This window comes from Neofelis nebulosa, chromosome 9 (assembly GCF_028018385.1).
Source record: "Neofelis nebulosa isolate mNeoNeb1 chromosome 9, mNeoNeb1.pri, whole genome shotgun sequence".
NCBI lineage: Eukaryota > Metazoa > Chordata > Mammalia > Carnivora > Felidae > Neofelis > Neofelis nebulosa.
The window spans coordinates 37890481-37911953 of record NC_080790.1 but is presented as its reverse complement, the minus strand read 5'-3'; the positions used below and the strand labels follow the sequence as shown (position 1 = coordinate 37911953).

General features: G+C 39.4%; 1 protein-coding gene across 3 annotated transcripts in view; it reads right to left on the bottom strand.

Annotated features, from left to right (window-relative positions):
- TTL (tubulin tyrosine ligase) overlaps positions 1 to 21473 on the bottom strand; it is a 40231-nt gene that overhangs the window by 5875 nt on the left and 12883 nt on the right. For 2 of the 3 annotated variants that reach the window (XM_058683312.1, XM_058683313.1), the window contains exons 3-6: positions 20002 to 20234; positions 11644 to 11779; positions 10452 to 10721; positions 532 to 675 (exon numbers count right to left, since the gene is read on the bottom strand). In XM_058683312.1, coding sequence (XP_058539295.1) covers positions 532 to 675; positions 10452 to 10721; positions 11644 to 11779; positions 20002 to 20234 — 783 coding nt within the window. The remainder of the gene's footprint in view (positions 1 to 531; positions 676 to 10451; positions 10722 to 11643; positions 11780 to 20001; positions 20235 to 21473) is intronic. The other variant, XM_058683315.1, reaches the window with a different exon arrangement.

The window sequence follows — 21473 nt, the reverse complement described above, 5'->3', positions numbered from 1 at the left end:
TTCTGTTCATCTGTGCAACTCCCATAGCGCCTGGCATGGGGCATGGTTCCACTGGATGCTATGTCCCCCTCCTGAAGGCTCTCCCCTCCTCCCCTTGGTGCATGTGACACTCTTCTCTTACATACCATTTCTAGCTCCACTGTGCCTACAATGCCTTCTCAGAACACTTCTTGCCCAGGGAGCCGTCATCACCGTCCCGGTCCACTCACAGGACCTGCTCCCTGAACCGGTCACACAAGAGGGTCTCCTCTGGCAGTTTTTTAGCTTTGTTGAAACTTTCATAGCAACTACCGCCCACTTGAGCACAGACTACTGCTCAACACACATGGGGGAATTAGGAAGGACTGACTCAGCAAAGCCCCCTGACCCCCGCCAGCCAGGGTCCGGCCAAAGGATATCCTCCCTGACAGCAGTTACATGGTCTACACTTGAACACTTTGGTAATGGGAACTCACTACCTTGCCAAGATAGGCTATTCCTACTGTGGAACCAACTTCCCGTTTGTTAAAATGCAGTGGTGTTCAGGCTTACTGGGCACAAGCTGGGGCGCCGTTGACCTCAATGAGCCAGACCTTCAGCTCCTCGTCCACCATGAAGTCAAAGCCAAAGAGCTGGAAGCTCTGGTAAGGGAGGTGCCTGGTGCTGATGGCGGGCTCCACGCTCATGAGGCAGCTTCTGTGGGGCAGAGTGGGAGAGCTCACTGAGAACGGGTTGGTTGAGGGAGAAGGAACACAGAAGATATACTTGGATGATTGTATATCAAAAGTGCTGACAAAAATCCACTTTGACTTAATTTTTATTTTATTAAAAAATTTTTTTAAATGTTTTATTTATTTTTGAGAGAGGAAGAGAAAGAGGGTGAGTGAGCAAGCAGGGCAGGGACAGAGAGAGAGGGAGACACAGAATCCAAAGCAGGCTCCAGGCTCTGAGCTATCAGCACAGAGCCTGACACAGGGCTCAAACTCACAAGCAGTGAGATCATGACCTGAGACGAAGTCGGACGCTTAACCAAATGAACCGCCCAGGTGCCGTGAGATTTTATTTTTAGGTAATCTCTACACCCAACACCCAGCTCGAACTCACAACCCAGAGATCAAGAGCTGCACACTCCACTGAGACAGTTGGGTGCCCCAATTCTCTCTTTTAAATTTGTTACCAACAGCTTATTCAAGACAATACTACTTATCAAGCTATTTGTTAGAAAACTCTGCAGTCATGTTCTTACAGGTAGGGGCTGCTTTCCTACCACAGCGCTGAGTCACTGTGGCCGTGGATAGGTGGATTCCTCCAACAGTAGGGCTGCTGCCAGATTTGTTTGTAATAAATAAAACACTCCCACGCATTTTTGCCATATAAAAGAAATGGACTACCATTTGGTGAAGGGCAGAATTTGCAGTGAAGCTGGCCTCATTCATTTCTTCCACTAGTTCCAGTTCTAATGCCAAATTATTACTAATTAAAAGATTTAAATATTGAAATAGAAAATAGAATTATTATTAACACCACTACTGTTCAAAAAAATTGGGAAAAAACACAAACACAAAAAAGTTCAAAGTCAATCTCAGAAAATGAGTAAGTACATGAGATCTAAGGTCAGGGGGCTAAGCCCAAAATTTGGAATAAGTTTTTTTTTAACCTCTCTGGGCCAAGCTTTGATTTCTTTATCCATAAAGGAAGGGGTAAAAATAATACCTAGTCCTAGTGCTGGGATAGTTCAATGAAATAATTTATAAAGAACCTATGAATAATAAATCACTGTTTTCCAGAATAACCATCCCAGACAACCTATGCTATTTCTGTTTTATGAAGACCTTCCCTGATTTTGCCCTCAACTGAATGTTGGGGCAAAATATCTATTCTAGTAATAAAATATGTTATGACAACTCTAAGATTACCAGGAATGGCTTTCCTCCTACACAACTGTATGTTTAGAAGGAAAAATAAAGAAATTGGCTTCCATGTGACTGACTCCACAATGTATCTGTACAGGTAGTTTGTGACTAATGACATTAAAGAACTGGGACCTCTAAAAAAAAAAAAAGAAAAAAAAGAAAGAAAAAGAAAGAAAGAAAGAAAGAAAGAAAGAAAGAAAGAGAGAAAGAAAGAAAGAAAGAAAGAAACAAACAAACAAACAAACAAACAACTGGGACCTCTGTGAACTTGGAGCCGGGGTCTTGCTCCCCCGACTTCCCTCCATCTCGACCCCCTCCAAGTGTCAACTTACTTTTTCTCCCCCTGAAAAGGAAAATATTTCTATGCATATATTTAAACCTTTAAATATAATTTTGGTCAGTTAGCCATTTAACAACCAACTGGAATAAAATTTTCTTCTCTCATTCATTTTTAACCTACACTGGTAAGGCACATATCACATTTTTTTCTGTATCTTTATCTCTACTATGAAAGAATACCCTTAACTTTTTTTTAAACATTTTTACACATGACATTTTTGTTTTATTTTTATTTTATTTGTTTCTTTCAGTTTATTTTTTTGAGAGAGAGCAAGCAGAGGACGGACAAAGGGAGAGAGGGAGAGAGAGAATTTCAAGCAGGCTTTGTGCTGTTAGCACAGGCCAAGGTGGGGTCCAATGCCATGAACCATGAGATCATGACCTGAGCCGAAACCAAGAGTTGGACTATCAACCGACTGAGCCACCCAGGCGCCCCTTATTTTATTAAAAAAAATTTTTTTAGGGGCGCCTGGGTGGCGCAGTCGGTTAAGCGTCCGACTTCAGCCAGGTCACGATCTCGCGGTCCGTGAGTTCGAGCCCCGCGTCAGGCTCTGGGCTGATGGCTCGGAGCCTGGAGCCTGTTTCCGATTCTGTGTCTCCCTCTCTCTCTGCCCCTCCCCCGTTCATGCTCTGTCTCTCTCTGTCCCAAAAATAAATAAAAAAAAAAAAAAAAAAAAAAAAAATTTTTTTAAACATTTTAATTCATTTTTTTTTTTTTAATTTTTTTTTTTTTTAACGTTTATTTATTTTTGAGACAGAGAGAGACAGAGCATGAACGGGGGAGGGTCAGAGAGAGGGAGACACAGAATCTGAAACAGGCTCCAGGCTCTGAGCTGTCAGCACAGAGCCCCACGTGGGGCTTGAACTCACTGACCGCGAGATCATGACCTGAGCCGAAGTCGGCCGCTTAACGACTGAGCCACCCAGGCGCCCCATAAACATTTTAATTCATTTTTGAGAGACAGGGACAGAGCGTGAGTCAGGGAAGGGCAGAGAGAGAGGGAAACACAGAATCCAAAGCAGGCTCCAGGCTCTGAGCGGTCAGCACAGAGCCTGATGCAGGGCTGGAACTCACGAATCACAAGATCATGACCTGAGCCAAAGTTGGACGCTTAACCAACTTAGCCACCCATGTACCCCAAATGTTTGTTTATTTTTGAGAGAGAAAGAGAGAGGGAAAGAGCGTGTGCACACATGGACGTGCTTGCCCATGCGTGAGAGGGGGAGGGGTAGAGAGCAAGGGAGACAGAAGACCCAAAGCGGACTCTGCACTGACAGCAGAGAGCCCTATGTGGGACTCACAAACTCACAAACCAAGAGATCATGACCTGAGCCAAAGCTGGACACTTAAGTGTCTGAGCCACCCAGGTGCCCCTAACTTTTGTTTAATTAAAATATCCTTTCCAATATTATAATTAAGAAAACATTTAAATTTAATAGATGTTCATGATAGAAAGAAAGAAAGAAAGAAAGAAAGAAAGAAAGAAAGAAAGGGAAAGAAGGAAAGAAAAGAAAGAACCCCAACAAAGTGAAAGAAACATGCTCAAACAATAAAGGAAAAACCGAGAGCCAGAAGCAAATCAAAATTAAATATTTTTTTAAATTTGCTGGAAGCTCAAGATTAATAATTCACTTTAAAGAATTTTTTTCATCATTGGAGATTTTATACAGTACATCTTTTTTCAGCAGGAGTGGGAAGTTAGGGGGAGGCTAGCAGGGGGAAAAAAACCACACACATACACGCGTAAGAGCTGTTGGGAGCATTTATAGCACCAAAGTAGCAGCACTCTCTGAACTGTACAGAACAATGGGGGAGTGGTGATGGTGGTGGTGGTATAACAAATATCTAATAAATCTTTTGCCTAAAATAGGAAATCTTTCTTCAGCATACTTGATTTCTCTGGTGTCAGAATTCTAAGCACCTACAATCCCTGAAGGAATGGGACTCTATAATTATTCTGCCAGACTCTATAGTAGAATACATTAAGGAAAAAGTCTCAGTCATTGTGACAGGTGGTAATGACAGAACAGATAAGAGACCAACAGAACAGAATGGAGATCACTCACATAAAGGATCACCTGATTTATAACAAAGCCTCACCAAAATACAGTGAGGAAAGGTCAGCCTTATGCACAAATGGTCCTGGGTCAACGGGATACCCCATAGAGAAACATGACACTTGACATATAATAATTCAGGTAGATTATAGGTCTAAGATATAAAAGATAAAGACCAAGATGTCCATCAACTATAGAAGGGATAAATCATGTAATAATCACACAATGAAATATCACACAGCAGTAAAAAAGGTAAATTACTCCTATGCAACAATACAGATGAAACCCATAGGTATACTTGCAGAAAAAGTTGAACAGAAAACAGGAAATACAGTATAATTCCATTTACATAAAGTGTAAGAGTAAGCAAAAGGATGGCAATAAAAGTCAGAAGAGTGGCTATCAGTGGCATGAAGTATATATTTTGAGGGAGCTCAAGAAAGTATTCTGAGGTGCTGTAAATATTTTATATCATGATTCGTGTAATGATTATCTGAGTATACGCATAATTAGAAGTTCACCACACTGTACACTTAAGATGTATGGAATTTACCATACACATTTTATACCTCAACTTAAAAAAAATCTCTATTGGGAGCGCCTGGGTGGCTCAGTCGGTTAAGTGTCCGACTTCAGCTCAGGTCATGATCTCGCGGTTTGTGAGTTCAAGCCCCATGTCAGGCTCTGTGCTGATGGCTCAGAGCCTGGAGCCTGTTTCAGATTCTGTGTTTCCCTCTCTCTCTGACCCTCCCCCGTTCATGCTCTGTCTCTCTCTGTCTCAAAAATAAATAAACGTTAAAAAAATTTAAAAAAAATTCTCTATTGGATTTAGTAAACTATAATAAATGAATAATAGCACTAAAAAATTATTTTCAGGCATATCAAGAAACAGGACCGAGAGAAAAAACAGACAACAGAAGCAAACATGTAAGTCAGGGGTTGGGAAACTTTTTCTACAAAGGACCAGACAGTAACTATTTTAGATTTTGAAGGCTACAGAGAGTTTCTGCTATGTATTCTTCTATTTCTAAAAAATCTTTTAAAAATGTAAAAACCACTTTTAGCTTATGGTTTATATGAAAACGGGCTTTAGGTTGGATTCGGCCCATAGGACATAGTTTGCTAACCTCTACTACAGGTAATTCAGATTTCAGACTAATCAAATGAAGATGTTAAAGAATCACTGTTAACATGTTCAAGACAATATAAGACAAGTGGGAAATTTCACAAGAGAACTATAATCTAAAAAGGGTCAAATGGAAATTCTAGAACCGGAAAGCACAATCCCTAAAATCAAGAGCTCAAGAGATGAGTTATCAACACATTTTATTGGCATTTTCCTTTTTCCTTTTTAAACAGGTTTTAATTGCTAAAGGAAGAGATCAAATGATACACAAAAACCATGGGAGAAATATGAGACAGTGAAAAGGATTGGTACCATGTAACTACAGTCCCAGAGGAAAGAAGAATGGGACAAAAGCCAAAAGGGAAAAGATGGCGGCCATGAATATTCCAAAACAAATAAAAGACCTGCAGTGGCAGATTCAAGAAGCACTATGACACCTAGGCAGCAATAAGTACAAAGACAAGTATACACAACTCACAGTAACGCTTATAAAAATCAATGAAAATAAATCTTCAAAACAGAGAAAAGACACAGAGCAAGCTAAAATTGTTGCTGACACCTCAAAGGAAGAGACAGAAGCCAGAAAGAGACAGAAGCCAGAAGACAATGGTAAGCCATCTTCAAAGTGTTTAAAAAAAAAAAAAAAAGATTTTGCTGATCTAGAAATCCATTTCCATAACATGTCTTTAAAAAATCTTTCCATGTCTTTTAAATTTTTTTTTTCAACGTTTTTAATTTATTTTTGGGACAGAGAGAGACAGAGCATGAACGGGGGAGGGGCAGATAGAGAGGGAGACACAGAATCGGAAACAGGCTCCAGGCTCTGAGCCATCAGCCCAGAGCCTGACGCGGGGCTCGAACTCACGGACTGTGAGATCGTGACCTGGCTGAAGTCGGACGCTTAACCGACTGCGCCACCCAGGCGCCCCATCCATGTCTTTTAAAAAAATAAAGAAAAAATAGGTGCACCTGTGTGGCTCAGTCAGTTAAGCTTCCGACTTCGGCTCAGCTCATGATCTCACAGTCCATGACTTTGAGACTGGCATCAGGCTCGGTGCTGAAAGCTCACAGCCTGGAGCCTGCTTTGCCTCTCTCTTCTGCCTCTCACTGCCCTTCCCTCCCCCCTCTCTCTCTCTCAAAAAAATAAACAAACATTTAAAAAAATCTTAAGAAAAAATAAATGTAGATAAATTATTAGATAAATAAAAAACCAAAATGATTCATCAGCAGCAGACTTTACTTAAAAAGGAATAAAAATGAGTTTTTTAAGAATTAGGAAACTGATGGGGCACCTGGGTGGCTCAGTCGGTTGAGCGTCCGACTTTGGCTCAGGTCACGATCTCACGCGGGGAGTTCAAGCCCCGCGTTGGGCTCTGTGCTGACAGCTCAGAGCCTGGAGCCTGCTTCGGATTCTGTGTCCCCCTCTCTCCCCGCCCCACCCCTGCTTGTGCTCTGTCTCTCTCTGTCTTTCAAAAATGAATAAACATAAAAAAAAAAAAAAAGAGTTAGGAAACTGATCCTAGACAAAAGCAAGAAAATGCATGAAAGAAAAAAAAGCAACATAAAAGGTTAAAATGTATAGGAAAATCTAAATGACTATTAACTCTATAATAATGATGATGATGATAATGATGGTGTCTTGTGAGTTTAAAATATAGGTGGCATTGGGGCGCCTGGGTGGCTCAGTCGGTTAAGCGTCCAACTTCGGCTCAGGTCACGATCTCACGGTCTGTGAGTTCGAGCCCCGCGTCAGGCTCTGGGCTGATGGCTCAGAGCCTGGAGCCTGCTTCCGATTCTGTGTCTCCCTCTCTCTCTGCCCCTCCCCCATTCATGCTCTGTCTCTCTCTGTCTCGAAAATAAATAATAAAACGTTAAAAAAAAGAAATTTAAAAAATAAATAAATAAAAAAAAATAAAATATAGGTGGCATTAATGACCACCACGTATCTACAATCCAATTCCTTTAGGATCCTTTCTCTGGTCCCTTCTGCTTCCCCTTCAGAGATAACCACTATTTTGAATTTTATGTTTTTCATTCCTTCAGTTCTCTATTTTAACCACACATGCACATTCCTCTAAATAACTTCAGTTTTGCTTTTCAATTTATATGAACAGAATCAACCTGTATGCATCTTATATACACAGTTTATATTTTTTGTAATTTTTGCTTGACATTATGTTTGTGTAACAGCAGTGAAAATATCCTTCAGGAATAAGGTGAGACAAAGGCATTCTCAGATGACAGAAAATTAAAAGACGTTATTACCTACAGAACGAACTGCTCTAAAAGAAATGCTAAAGTCTAAAGGGAAATAATATCAGAGAGAAACTTGGAACTTCAGGACTGAAGGAAGAGAATAAAAAAAGCAAATAAAAAAATATTTTTCTCTTTTTATGTTTAAAGTGGGTTTCTTGTAGACAGCATACAATTTGGTCTTATATTAAAAAAAATCCAACCTGATAATGTCATACATATAATATATATATATGAATATTGGTAACAAAAATTATAACATTACGTGGTAGAGATTTCAATGGATATAGATGTAATATATACAACAACTATAGAGGGGGAGAGTTAAGTGAACTATAAGGTTATAAGTTTTCTGTACTTTATTTGAAGTGATAAATTATTAACTCTAAGAAGGCTGTGAAATAAATATTAGGTATATAAATCATAATCCCTAGAGTAAACACTAAGAGAGAGGGAGAAAGATAGCCAAATACTCAACAGAAAAATTAAAATAATTTTTATTTAAAAATTCTAAGTAATTCTAAGTAAATTCAATAATTCTAAGTAAACTCAAATAATTTCTATTTAAAAAAATTTTTTTAACATTTATTCAGTTTTGAGAGACAGGGAGACACAGAATCCGAAGCAGGCTTCAGGCTCTGAGCTGTCAGCACAGAGCCTGACGCGGGGTTCGAACTCACAAACCACGAGATCATGACCTGGGCCAAAAAGTCAGAGGCCCAACCAACTGAGCCACCGAGGCACTGCAGTAAATTCAAATAATTTTTTAAAAGGGAGGCAATGGGAAAATGAAAAACAAAACCAAAAGGGGACAGATAGTAAATAAAAAAATAGTACATATAAATCCAGCCAAACCAATAATAATTAAATTCAAATGATAAAAACACACCAATTAGAAAGGTAGAGATTACCATATTGGCTGTTTTGTTTAAAAAAAATTTTTTTTTCAACGTTTTTTATTTATTTTTGGGACAGAGAGAGACAGAGCATGAACAGGGGAGGTGCAGAGAGAGGGAGACACAGAATCGGAAACAGGCTCCAGGCTCCGAGCCGTCAGCCCAGAGCCTGACGCGGGGCTCGAACTCACGGACCGTGAGATCGTGACCTGGCTGAAGTCGGATGCTTAACCGACTGCGCCACCCAGGCGCCCCTTGGCTGTTTTGTTAAACAAAACAAAAACAAAACCTAACTATACACTGTCTACCAGAAGTCCACTTTAAATATAGAACGGAACAGAACAGGATAGAAGTAAAGGGATGGAGACATATCACTAATGAAAAAAAGCTGGAGTGGCTACATTAATTAATATCAGACAATGTACTTTAATTTTTTTTTTCAACTTTTTTTTTTTTTTAATTTTTGGGACAGAGAGAGACAGAGCATGAACGGGGGAAGGGCAGAGAGAGAGGGAGACACAGAATCGGAAACAGGCTCCAGGCTCTGAGCCATCAGCCCAGAGCCCGACGCGGGGCTAGACAATGTACTTTAAAATAAGAAATATTACCAGAGATAAAGACAGAAATTACATATGGATAAAGTGGTCAGTTGCCAAAAAACAAAAAAGGTAACAATTCTAAATGTATATGCACCTAAAACAGATCTTCAAAACATATAAAGCAAAACTGATAAAACTAAAGGAGACATAGATAAATCCAAAATTATACTTGGAGACTTCAATGTTTTCCCTTTCAATCATGAACAGAACAAGCAGAACAGAAATTCAGCAAGGATGTAAAAGACTTGAACAACACTAATCACTTTCACCTAATTCACATTTATAGAACACTCAGCCCAACTATAGCAGAATAAATGTTATTTTTAGTGCACATGGAACATTCACTAAAACTGGATCATATTGTGGGCCATGACACAAACTTTAACAAATTTTAAAGTATGTTCTCTGACCATGATGGAATTAAAATAAAAATCAGTAATAGAAAAATATCTGGAAAATCCCCAAATATTTGGAAGCTAAGCGAAAATTTCTAAGTAACACAAGTCAAAGATGAAATCACAAGGAAAACTAGAAAATATTTTAATAAAATGAAAATGAAAACACAACATAGCAAAACCTGGGGGATGTGTCAGTAAGTATTTAGAGGGAAACTGACAGCATTAAATGCATTTAAAAAAGGTAATCTCTCAAATCAATGATCTAACCTTTTGCATTAAGGAAACTAGAAAACAAATTAAACCCCTCAAAAAAAGCAGAAGAAAGGAAATAATAAGGAGCATAAATCAAAGAAATAAAAAATAAAAACAATAGAGAAAATCAATAAAGCCAAAAGGTGACTTTTTATTTTTTTTTTTTTAATTTTTTTTTTCAACGTTTTTTATTTATTTTTGGGACAGAGAGAGACAGAGCATGAACGGGGGTTGGGGCAGAGAGAGAGGGAGACACAGAATCGGAAACAGGCTCCAGGCTCCGAGCCATCGGCCCAGAGCCTGACGCGGGGCTCGAACTCACGGACCGCGAGATCGTGACCTGGCAGAAGTCAGAGGCTTAACCGACTGCGCCACCCAGGCGCCCCAAAAGGTGACTTTTTAAAAAGATAACACTGATAGACCTCTAGCCAATAGAGGTAAAATAGAAGATACCAATATAAAGAGTGCAAACAGTGACATCATTACAGTTCCTACAGATACTGAAGGGATAATAAAGGAATATTACAAATAACTTTTGTCCTTAAATTAGAGAGCTTAAATGGAATCATTCCTTGAAAGGCACAAACTTTCCAAAGCTTCTTCAAGACACACAACCAAAAAAGATACAATTCAGTTACCTTATTATATGTTTAATTTGTAGCAAGATACTACTCTCCAGCGTAATGTTCAAAGCACTTATTAGGTACTTATTGAACTCCTCAAAGAACATTTCATTCCCTTCTTCGTACTTTCCATAGTTCTTTGAGTATTCCTTCTGAATGCAGTGATTGGTCAAATGGCAGGTTTTGTCTTGGAAATTATCAACATGATATGGTTCTGAAGCAGTCCGAAGCACACCCTCTTTGTAGAGGTAGATATTATACTGATGATCCACTAAGACCCAGCTTCTGCAAGTCAATGAGAACAATTTTATTCAAAGTTTCTCCACAGTATATATATCATCCCCATTCCTTACCTTTTTTGGAGGGATGTAGAGGAAGGAGGTAGATTCTAAAATTATATCAGGAAAGCCATAGCCAAGATAGCAGATTATGAATCTGCTATTAGCTAAGAGAGCAGATTATGACGTAAATGACAAGAAGACTTTGATCAGTTCAAAAGATACAGCATTTTAAAGAGATCCAGATGGACTGGGTCCTAAGGTTTATCCATGAAACCTCCATTTGCCATGTTTGCTCTATTAGTAATCTTAAGAGGAAGACTGTTCGCCCTGAAGCTGATCTGACACAGGATTGGTGTTGAAGAAGCAGCAAGTCATTACAAAGGCATCAAGAAGACAGAGTTCTCAATGAGGAAATGTCAGCAAGGTCACAGGAATGCTGGGGACAGGGCTGTTTAGAAAGCACGATACAACCTCTTACTCTATGCCAGGCCCGTTGCTCAGAAAGTTAAAATCCAAAAACCTAAGGTGTGTTTACGAAATTCTTAAAAAATAGGACACAAATAATGAAGAACATTATTTTGTTGTGTCTTAATTATGAGTTGTATGTACATCTCACAGCTTCGTCCATAAGCAAGCCCCATACATTTAGACTCTCTTCTTTGGAGCCACAAGTCATTTTGATTAAAGAAAACATACAAAAAAGAGAAATCCATAATTTTAGCAACATTTTCTACAAAGAAAAGAGAAATACTAAAGGAAAAACAGAAAATTAGGTACAGAACCTGAGTTCTATTAAGCTGTGCTCAATTTTGGCTACTTATGAAACATGGTCAAATACTTCCTTACATTCCATGTTCCCCTCCTCATCACCCACCCCTGCATTTTTTTCACCTCACTAACAAAAACTCCAGACACTGATGCATTACCGAATGTCAAATTTGCGGTGACCTGGCTCCAGAAGCAGAGGGTGCTCAAGGTATTTCTGGATCACGTGCACCTGACCCTGGTTGTCAATGAAATCCAGAAGTTCTGAAGCCTCCGAGGAGATGAGGATGCCTTCACCTAACAGGGCAAAATTGTAACAGAAATCAATCAAGTTCATCCCAAGAGTTAAAGCTCTCTACAAAGCCAGCGGGGAGCCAGCGGGGAGATACTGGGAGAAAACTGGAAGGAGGCTTCTACTGGCCTGCTCACTCTTCCTCCGCCATCCCTTCAGTCCCCCAAGTCTCTCACACTCTCCCCTCTGCCCATAAGGGCACCAGGGCTATCTACTTCCTTCTCCACATAGGACCATGAACACTAACTACTTTGACAGGCTCCAACCATGAAATTTCCATTTTTACAGACATTCAAAACATCCAAGCATCCTAAATAAATGCCACTCTACTGTTGGTCACTAGCTACCATGATCAAAACTTTAATAAACCCACCTCTCACTCTACAGCTTATAGAAATATCCAGAAGGTTAGAGCATAAACACACTTGTACAAGTCAATTCCCTATAGCATTGTAATAGGAAAAATTATATACGTGTAAAGTGTCTATCAACATTAAATAAATGTCCTTTTCAACAGTTGTATTGAGATGCATATTACATACTATAAGATTTGCCCTTTTAATGTATACAATTCAATGGTTTTTCATATATCCAAGAGATTTGCAACCATCACTAACAATTTCAGAACATTTTCATCACCTCCCCCCAAAAACCCATGTCCATTAGCAGTCACTTCCCATTCCTTCCTTACCCTATTCTCTGACAACCACTAATATACTTGATGTCTCTATGGATTTGCTTAGTCTAGATGATTCATATAAATGGAATCATAAGATATGTGGCCTTTGTGTCTGGCTTCTTCACTTAGCATAATGTCTTCAAGATTCATCCATATTGTAACATGTACCACTACTTCATTCTTCCTTTCCAGCACTTGGTAATATTCCACTGTATGGATATAGCATTTTTGTTCATCCATTCATCAACTGATGGACATTTGAGTTTTTTCCATTGTTGTCTGGTACTTATAAATAATGCTGGTATGAAGATCTTCATAGAAGTTTTTGTGTGGACATGGTTTCAATTCTTTCATGAATATACCTAGGAGTGAACAGTCAGGTCATATGGTAACTCTATGTTTAACTTTTTGAGAAACTGCCAAACTATTTTCCAAAACGTCCATGTCATTTTACATCCTCAATAGCAATATATGAGTATTTCAATTTTGTCACATCCTTGCTAACACTTTCTGTCTTCTTGATTATAGCCATCCTAGTGCGTATGTAGTGGTATCTCATCGCAGTTTTGATTTGCATTTCCCTAATGACTAACAACATTGAACGTGTTTTCATGTGCTTATTGGCCATTTGTATATCTTCTTTGGAGAAATGACTGTTTAGTTTCTTTGCTCTTTTGTTAATTAGGTTGTTTTTGTTTTTGTTTTTTTTTACTCTTATCTGAGTTCTTTACACATTCTGGATACAGGATATAGACCCACATTCTGGATCCATTATTGCATGGATCCCTCAGTGTTGTTACAACTACTTCCTTCCCCATAACACCCTCCTGACAACTATTAATCTGTTCTCCATTTCCATAATTTTGTCTTTTCAATAATTTCATATAAATACGATTATACAGTATGTGATCTCTGGGGATTGGTTTCTTTCATTCAGCATCATTCCCTGGAGATGCATCTAAGTTGCTGCATGTATCAATAGTTCATTCCCTTTTATTACTGAGTAATATTGCAAGGTATCAATTCACCACAGTTGGCTTAATCCTTCAGCTTTTTTTTTTTTTTTTTTTTTTTTTTTTTTTTTTTTTTTTAATCATTCAGCTTCTGAAGGAATCTGAGTTGTTTCCAGTTTGGGGCTATTACAAATAAAGCTGCTATGAACAATCATGTATAGATTTTTGCATGGATGTGAGTTTTTCTTTTTCTTTCTCCTTCTTTCTTTTCTTTCTTTCTTTCTTTCTTTAAGTAGGCTCCACACCCAATGTGGGGTTCAAACTCACGACCCTGAGATCAAGAGTCACACACTCCACCAAGTGAGCCAGGCAGGCACCCCAACTTTCAATTTTTCTGGGACAAATGCCCAAGTGTGTGCAATTGCTAGGTTATATGGTTGTTACAGGTTTAGTTTTACAAGAAATCGCCAAACTTTTTTCCATAGTGGCTGTATCATTTTATATTCCCACCAGCACTGTGTGATTGGTCTAGTTTCTCCTGACCCTTGCAGCATTTGCTGTCATTACCATTTATTTTAGTCATTTTAATAGGACTGTTGTGGTTTTAATTTGCATTTCCCTAATGGTTAATAATATTGAAAATCTTTTCATTTGTAATGTTTTATCTGCAGAGCCTTTCAATGGTATGCATTCTCATGTCTTTTGCCTATTTTATTTATTTTAATTTTATTTTTTTTAATTTATACCCAAATTAGTTAGCATATAGTGCAACAATGATTTCAGGAGTAGATTCCTTAGTGCCCTTCCCCATTTAGCCCATCCCCCCTCCCACAACCCCTCCAGCAACCCTCAGTTTGTTCTCCATATTTATGAGTCTCTTCTGTTTTGTCCCCCTCCCTGTTTTTATATTATTTTTGTTTCCCTTCCCTATGTTCATCTGTTTTGTCTCTTAAAGTCCTCATATGAGTGAAGGCATATCATTTTTGTCTTTCTCTAATTTCATTTAGCATAATACCCTCCAGTTCCATCCACGTAGTCACAAATGGCAAGATTTCATTCTTTTTGATTGCTGAGTAATACTCCATTGTGTATGTGTATATGTATATATATATTTTTTTTTTAATTTTTTTTCAACGTTTTTTGTTTATTTTTGGGACAGAGAGAGACAGAGCATGAACGGGGGAGGGGCAGAGAGAGAGGGAGACACAGAATCGGAAACAGGCTCCAGGCTCCGAGCCATCAGCCCAGAGCCTGACGCGGGGCTCGAACTCATAGACCGCGAGATCGTGACCTGGCTGAAGTCGGACGCTTAACCGACTGCGCCACCCAGGCGCCCCTATATATATATGTGTATATATATATATATATATATATATATATATATACATACACACACATACACCACATCATCTTTATCCATTCATCCATTGATAGACATTTGGGCTCTTTCCATACTTTGGCTATTGTTGATAGTGCTGCTATAAACGTGGGGGAGCATGTGTCCCTTCAAAACAGCACACCTGTATCCCATGGATAAATGGCTAGTAGTGCAATTGCTGGGTGGTAGGGTAGTCCTATATTAGTTTTTTGAGGAACCTCCATACTGTTTTCCAGAGTGGCTGCACCAGCTTGCATTCCCACCAACAATGCAAAAGAAATCCTCTTTCTCTGTATCCTCACCAACATCTGTTGTTGCCTGAGTTGTTAATGTTAGCCATTCTGACAGGTGTAAGGTGGTATCTCATTGTGGGTTTGATTTGTATTTCCCTGATGATGAGTGATGTTGAGCATTTTTTCATGTGTCAGTTGGCCATCTGGATGTCTTCCTGGGAGAAGTGTCTATTCATGTCTTTTGCCCATTTCTTCACTGGATTATTTGTTTTTTGGGTGTTGAGTTTGATAACTTTTTTATAGATTTTGGATACTAACCCTTTATCTGATACGTCATTTGCAAATATCCTCTCCCATTCTGTCAGTTTCTTTCGCCTATTTTCTAATTGGATTCTTTTTATTTTTTTAACTGCTGAGTTTTAAAAGTCATTTATATACTCTAGATATATCCTTTGTCAGATATGTGGTTTGAAGATACCTTCTCCAAGCCTATAGCTTGTATTTTCATCCTCTTTAATAGGGCCTTCACAGAGCTAAACAACCTCAGTTTGTTGAGATTTAACTTATCAACTTTTACTTTTTTGGTCATATATGTGATATCAAGATTAAGAACTCTTTGCCCAGCCCTATCTCCTATTTATTTTCCTGAAAAAAATTTTATAGTTCTATACTTTACATTTAAGTCCACAAATCCATTTTGCATTAGTTTTTGTGTAAGGTGTGAGGTTAAGGTGGAAGTTCATTGTTTTTTGTCTAGGGATATCCATCTGCTCCAGCACCATTTGTTGAAAAGTCTATCCTTCCTCTATGGAACTGCTTTTGCACCTTTGTTAAAAATGAGGTGGGCTTGGGGCGTGGTTAAGCGTCCAACTTCAGCTCAGGTCATGATTTCATGGTTCGAGGGTTTGAGCCCCACATCAGGCTCTTTGATGACAGCTCAGAGCCTGGAGCCTGCTTCAGATTCTGTATCTCTTCCCCTGCTCTCTGCCCCTCCTCCACTCACGCTCTGTCTCTCTGTCTCAAAAATAAGTAAAACATTCCAAAAATATTTTAAATAAAAAATGAGGAGGGCATATATGTGGGGTTTATTTCTGAGTTCGCTCTTCCACAGATTCATGTTTCTGTCCCCTCACCAATACCACAGTGTAGTGATTTCTGTAGCCATATAGTATGCTTTAATACCAGATACAATGACTCTTCCCATTCGATTCTTCTTTTTCAAAATCGTTTAAGCTACTCTAAGGCTTGTACTTTTCCAAGTGAATTTTAGAAGAAGCTTTATGTATACACAAAAACCTGGCTGAGGTCTTGATAGCAATCATAGAAATCATATTAAATCTACAGATCAATTTAGGGTGAACTGACATCTTTACTATGTTGAACTTTGCAATCCATGAACATGGTATATCTGTCCATTTATTTAGGTCCTTTTTGACCTCTTTCACAGTTGTTTTGTAATTTCTTTGTTTCATCTCCCTCAGGAACCATACTCAGATATCCTGGTTCCTCTTTATTTCCACTTGCCAGTTTTTTAGTATAGAACTTAGTCTATTCTCTTCACTTCTTCTAAAATAGTTATCCTAAAACACCCCTTCCTACTAATGCCCTGAAACTGCATCACCTTTGATGCCTTGCTCTCCATAATCTGCTCACATTCCCTTCTATCTGTTCCAACTTTGTTTTCCTTATGCTATTCCTTATGTAAATTATTTCTTATTGAAAAAGGAATATACCTAATGCTGATAGGTGGGGAAAATAAAGGAAGAAGGTAGAAAGATACATTTTGATAACTTTAAAAACTATTATCATTGCAAAAAACATGGCATTAAAGTGAAATAGAAAAGTTACCCATAGTCTTACTTCCTAATTATTTTTATCTTTTAATATTACCTTCCTTTCCATAAGAGTAAAGACTGGCTCAATCACAGTAAACTCGCCTTAAACTGTCAATTTTTTTCACTTAATATTGTCAATACTTTCACTGTTTCTACATTAACATCACAATTACGTCAGTAGCTGAAAAAATATCCCATTGTGTGGATATAAAAAAATTACACATTTATTTGCTGATTGTTGGACAGTGGGATTGTTTCTAAGTAACACTTTGCTATTACAGGTCACATAATAAATCACTCTTGTTTCTTTTAAAGTATTTTCCTGAAGTTAAGTTTTCGGGAATGAGATTAGTGGGCCAAAGCCTATGCATTCTTTATGGCTCTTCCTCTGTATTATCTTATTACTTTTTCAAAAGTCTGTGTATCACCACTAAGAGGAAGCAGTTCATAACAAACTTTCAGCAACAGTATGACTGAAGGTTTTTATTTTATAGGTATAAAATGTTACATAAAATCTACATTTATTTTGTAAGTGTTGGATACCAGTGTAGCATGTTTCCATGTTTCATTAACTGTATTTCTTTTTTTTTTATTTTTTATTTAAAAAAAAATTTTTTTTTAACATTTATTTATTTTTGAGACAGAGAGAGACAGAACATGAATGGGGGAGGGTCAGAGAGAGAGGGAGACACAGAATCTGAAACAGGCTCCAGGCTCTGAGCAGTCAGCCCAGAGCCCGATGCGGGGCTCGAACTCACGGACCGCGAGATCGTGACCTGAGTTGAAGTCGGACGCTTAACCGACTGAGCCACCCAGGCGCCCCTGGAATTCTTTAAGAAGTTTCAAGGTGATAGTCTTTTTTCTTCTTTGTTCTCATCTCAACTATTTATCTGGAAATAGATGCATCTCTAGCCTTCTACTCCATTGGGTCCATGAGGGCAAGAGATCAGGTCTATTTTATCATCACTGTATCTCCAAACACTCATGACTTCATTCGTTTGTTCATTCATCACTCAATACAGATATTGAACTTTTGCTGGGTTCCAGGTGCTACCCCGGCACCAGGGAGACAGCACTGAACACAGATGTGACAGGGACTGCCTGTGCTTTAATAGGATCTGGGTCTGCTGTACTGTGTGTAGACTCTGGAGAGCGGCCAAGGGCAGGAGGACAGGGAGCAATGCTCCAGGTGAGTGGTGAAGGTGGCTACAATGCAAAATGTGTGGTGGGGTGGTGAACAGGAGGTCTTCATACTGGATATAGTGTGAAGGTTGAGTCAACTATTCCCAGCATCTGATACATACTCAATATTTGTTTAACAAGAATATAAGACATTCATTCATCCTAATGGTTTAATTTTGTAGTTACCAAACAAAACAAATGCATACCACTTATCTCAACTTCTCAAGCAAAATTTCTTCTTTGTTTGGCATTCTATTCTCTTGTTACCACTCCCTGATGCTGACCACGACTCCATGTCTTGTCTTGGTGAGGGTCCAGGTACCACCCAGGTAGGATCACTGCCATGACCTGACATGTCCTTCGCCAAAGGCCCTGCCTTACTCCTGGTTCTCACTCCAGCTAAGGCTCCATGATACAGGATATCCTTACAATGGCCATTATGACTCAAGCCCAAATCCACAGAAGGAGTATGGAGTACTGCAAATTTCTATTTCCTCTTCCAATTTCCCCATTTATCATTAGAACCAAGCTACTAGGATTGGTATTTGAGAAGAGGTCACAAGAGGGGAGAGAGAAGTAGGTGAGGTACCTGGCTCGTGGCAAGAGTCCAACTCTCCCACTTTCAGGAGATTCCAGGTGATGCCCTCCTGTCTCATGGTTGGTGGAAAAGAAGGTGAGGTCCACTGGACCGGGAATAGAAATGAATACCAATGGCCAGATGGTCTTCCAAGGCAATAAAAGAAGAATTAAGTTCAAAATGGAATGGTTTTAAAAGGAGCATATGATGGTAGCTACAGAGATAGACTGTGCTTATATGTTCATTACATTGGGAACAGCCTGTATTTTGAGCCTGAGTCAATATTCTAAATCTCATTCCTTCTATGCATTCATTCAACACATATTTACTGAGTGCCTCTGGGGAGGCTACAGAGATGAACAAGACAGAATGTCTGTGTTTACATGGAGCTTATGGTAGGATAGAGGAGACGAGCAGATAAACAGATATGTAATATAGTGCTGGGGAGAGGTTAGTCCAAGGATAAAAAAATAAAGCAAGGCAAAGGACAGAGAGCAATGGACATAAAAGCTATTTTAGGAAAAAAAAAAGGCTTCTCTGACAAGGTAACATTTGAGCTGAAAGAAATAGAAAATAATCGATAAGCACATTCAAGATACACAGACAAATTTAGAGTATTTGTAGGACTCTAGGCAGGCATGGTTATAGAACAGCGAACAAGGCAAAGAACAGAGATGGGACCAGAGATACAAGCAAATGTCAAATGGTGTCGGCTACCATCAGCAATCTGGAGCTTATCTGAACTGCTTTGGGAAGCCAGCTGGTCAGTCTTGAGCAGGGAGTAAAATGATTAGATTTGTGTTTTTAGATACCACTCTCTCTTAGAGGAGAACTGGCTGGGAGCAGGCACAGCAGTTACACAGACCAGAGACAATAACAGTTTTAACTTCAAGTAAGAGCAGTAGAAATGGCAAGAAAAAGTCTAATTCAGAATGTGCTTTGAAGGTAGAGCTAACAAGACTGGCTGATGCATTAGGTATGGATTATAAAGAAAAGAGCAATAAAGGAGGAATCCTAGGTTTGGGGCTTCGGAGACTAGGTGAGGAGTGGGATCACATACTATGTGGGAAGACTGAAAAGAGGGGTAGGCTGGGGTGGGTTAAGTTGGGCAGGAAATGAAGAGTTCTGTATCAGACATGTTACATTTGAAATGCCCTCCACACTGGATCTGGAGCGTAAAGGGAAATATTTTGGCTGGAGGTATACATTTAGAAGTCATCAGTACCTAGATAAATATTTAAAACTATGTAACTAGACATGGTCTCCACCCTTGAGCATTCAGATTAGAACAGTCATTCACCTAAAGATATCATTGAATTCTACTGCACAATAGAACAAAGCACATAGGAACCTACAGGAAAGAAAGAAGGGAACAGCAATGCCAACTCACCTTTGGCACCAGCTGATGACTTTGCAATCCAAACATTGCCTTCTCCCTCTTCCTTCTTTCTGTTGTAAGAAGCCAGGAAGAATTCCCTTTCATCTGTCCTTGAGCTATGGATCGGTGGGTGGATTCCATTCTGTGCTGGGGCAACTGGGGTCTTGAGATTAGTTGGGTAAATCACATAGGACTCTGGAAACCATGTGCAGGACTCAGCCAGGTCTGGGCTCGTCTTGATTAGCCTGACAGATGACAGAGGGTCAGTCTCCCTTCTTAGTTCACCCTGCCACTCCATTCAGAAAAGCCAGTGCTTTCCCCCAGAGCTTGTCAGGAGGCAGGGCAACACCAGAGCCAGGAGCTGGTTTCTTTATCCCACTCTGCTCTTGGCCTCCCTGAGCAGACCCGTGAGACACTATTGGGCAGCACACAGCTACTACCTGCAGCCCTTAAGGCGTGTTCCAAATAGTTACACAGGAGCTTAATGTCTAGAACTTTAGCTCCTTTTATTTGTTTACTTTAAAAGCAGTATTTAACTAGGTTATCTTTCACTTTTTTAAAGTTTATTTATTTATTTTGAGAGAGACAAGAAACAGTGTGAGTAGGGGACGGGCAGGGAGGGAGAGAGAATCCCAAGCAGGCTCCACGCTGCCAGCACAAAGACTGACACAGGGCTCAAAGTCATGAAACCTCAAGATCATGACCTGAGTGGAAACCAAGAATCAGACGCTTAACTGAATGAGCCAAGAAGGAGCCCTCAGAACTTCAGCTGTTTTTAAAATGCATCTCTAGGGGTGCCTGGGTGGCATAGTTGGTGAAGCGTCTGACTTCGGCTCAGGTCATGATCTTACGGTCCGTGGGTTCGAGCCCCACGTCGGGCTCTGTGCTGACAGCTCAGAGCCTGGAGCTTGCTTCATTCTGTCTCCGTCTCTCTGCTCCTCTCCTGCTCGCACTCTGTCTCTCTCTCTCTCTCAAAAATAAATAAACATACATACATACATACATACATACATAAATACATAAATTAAAAAAATGCATCCCTAAGGAAACTGGAAGTAAGTCTGAAACCATACTTTTTCAACATTTACGTTGTGGTTAGGCTAAACTTATGCTAAAAAAACAAAGTAGAGAATTTAGGAAACTATATTCTAGTATTTACTAGAAAAAATACTATCTTGGCCCAACTCTCTGAAGAACAAAGGCCACTGCTTAGGAATCTGAGTTATCCGGGGCACCTGGGTGGCTCAGTCAGTTAAGCATCCAACTTCGGCTCAGGTCATGATCTCACAGTTGTGTGGGTTCAAGCCCCGTGTCAGGCTCTGTGCTGACAGCTCAGGGCCTGGAGCCTGCTTTGGATTCTGTGTCTCCCCTCTCTGCCCTTCCCCTGCTCACGCTCTATGTCTCTCAAAAATAAATAAAAATGTTAAAAAATATATTTAAAAAAGGAATCCAATTATCTATTTAGTTCATTGCTTGTTTTTAGC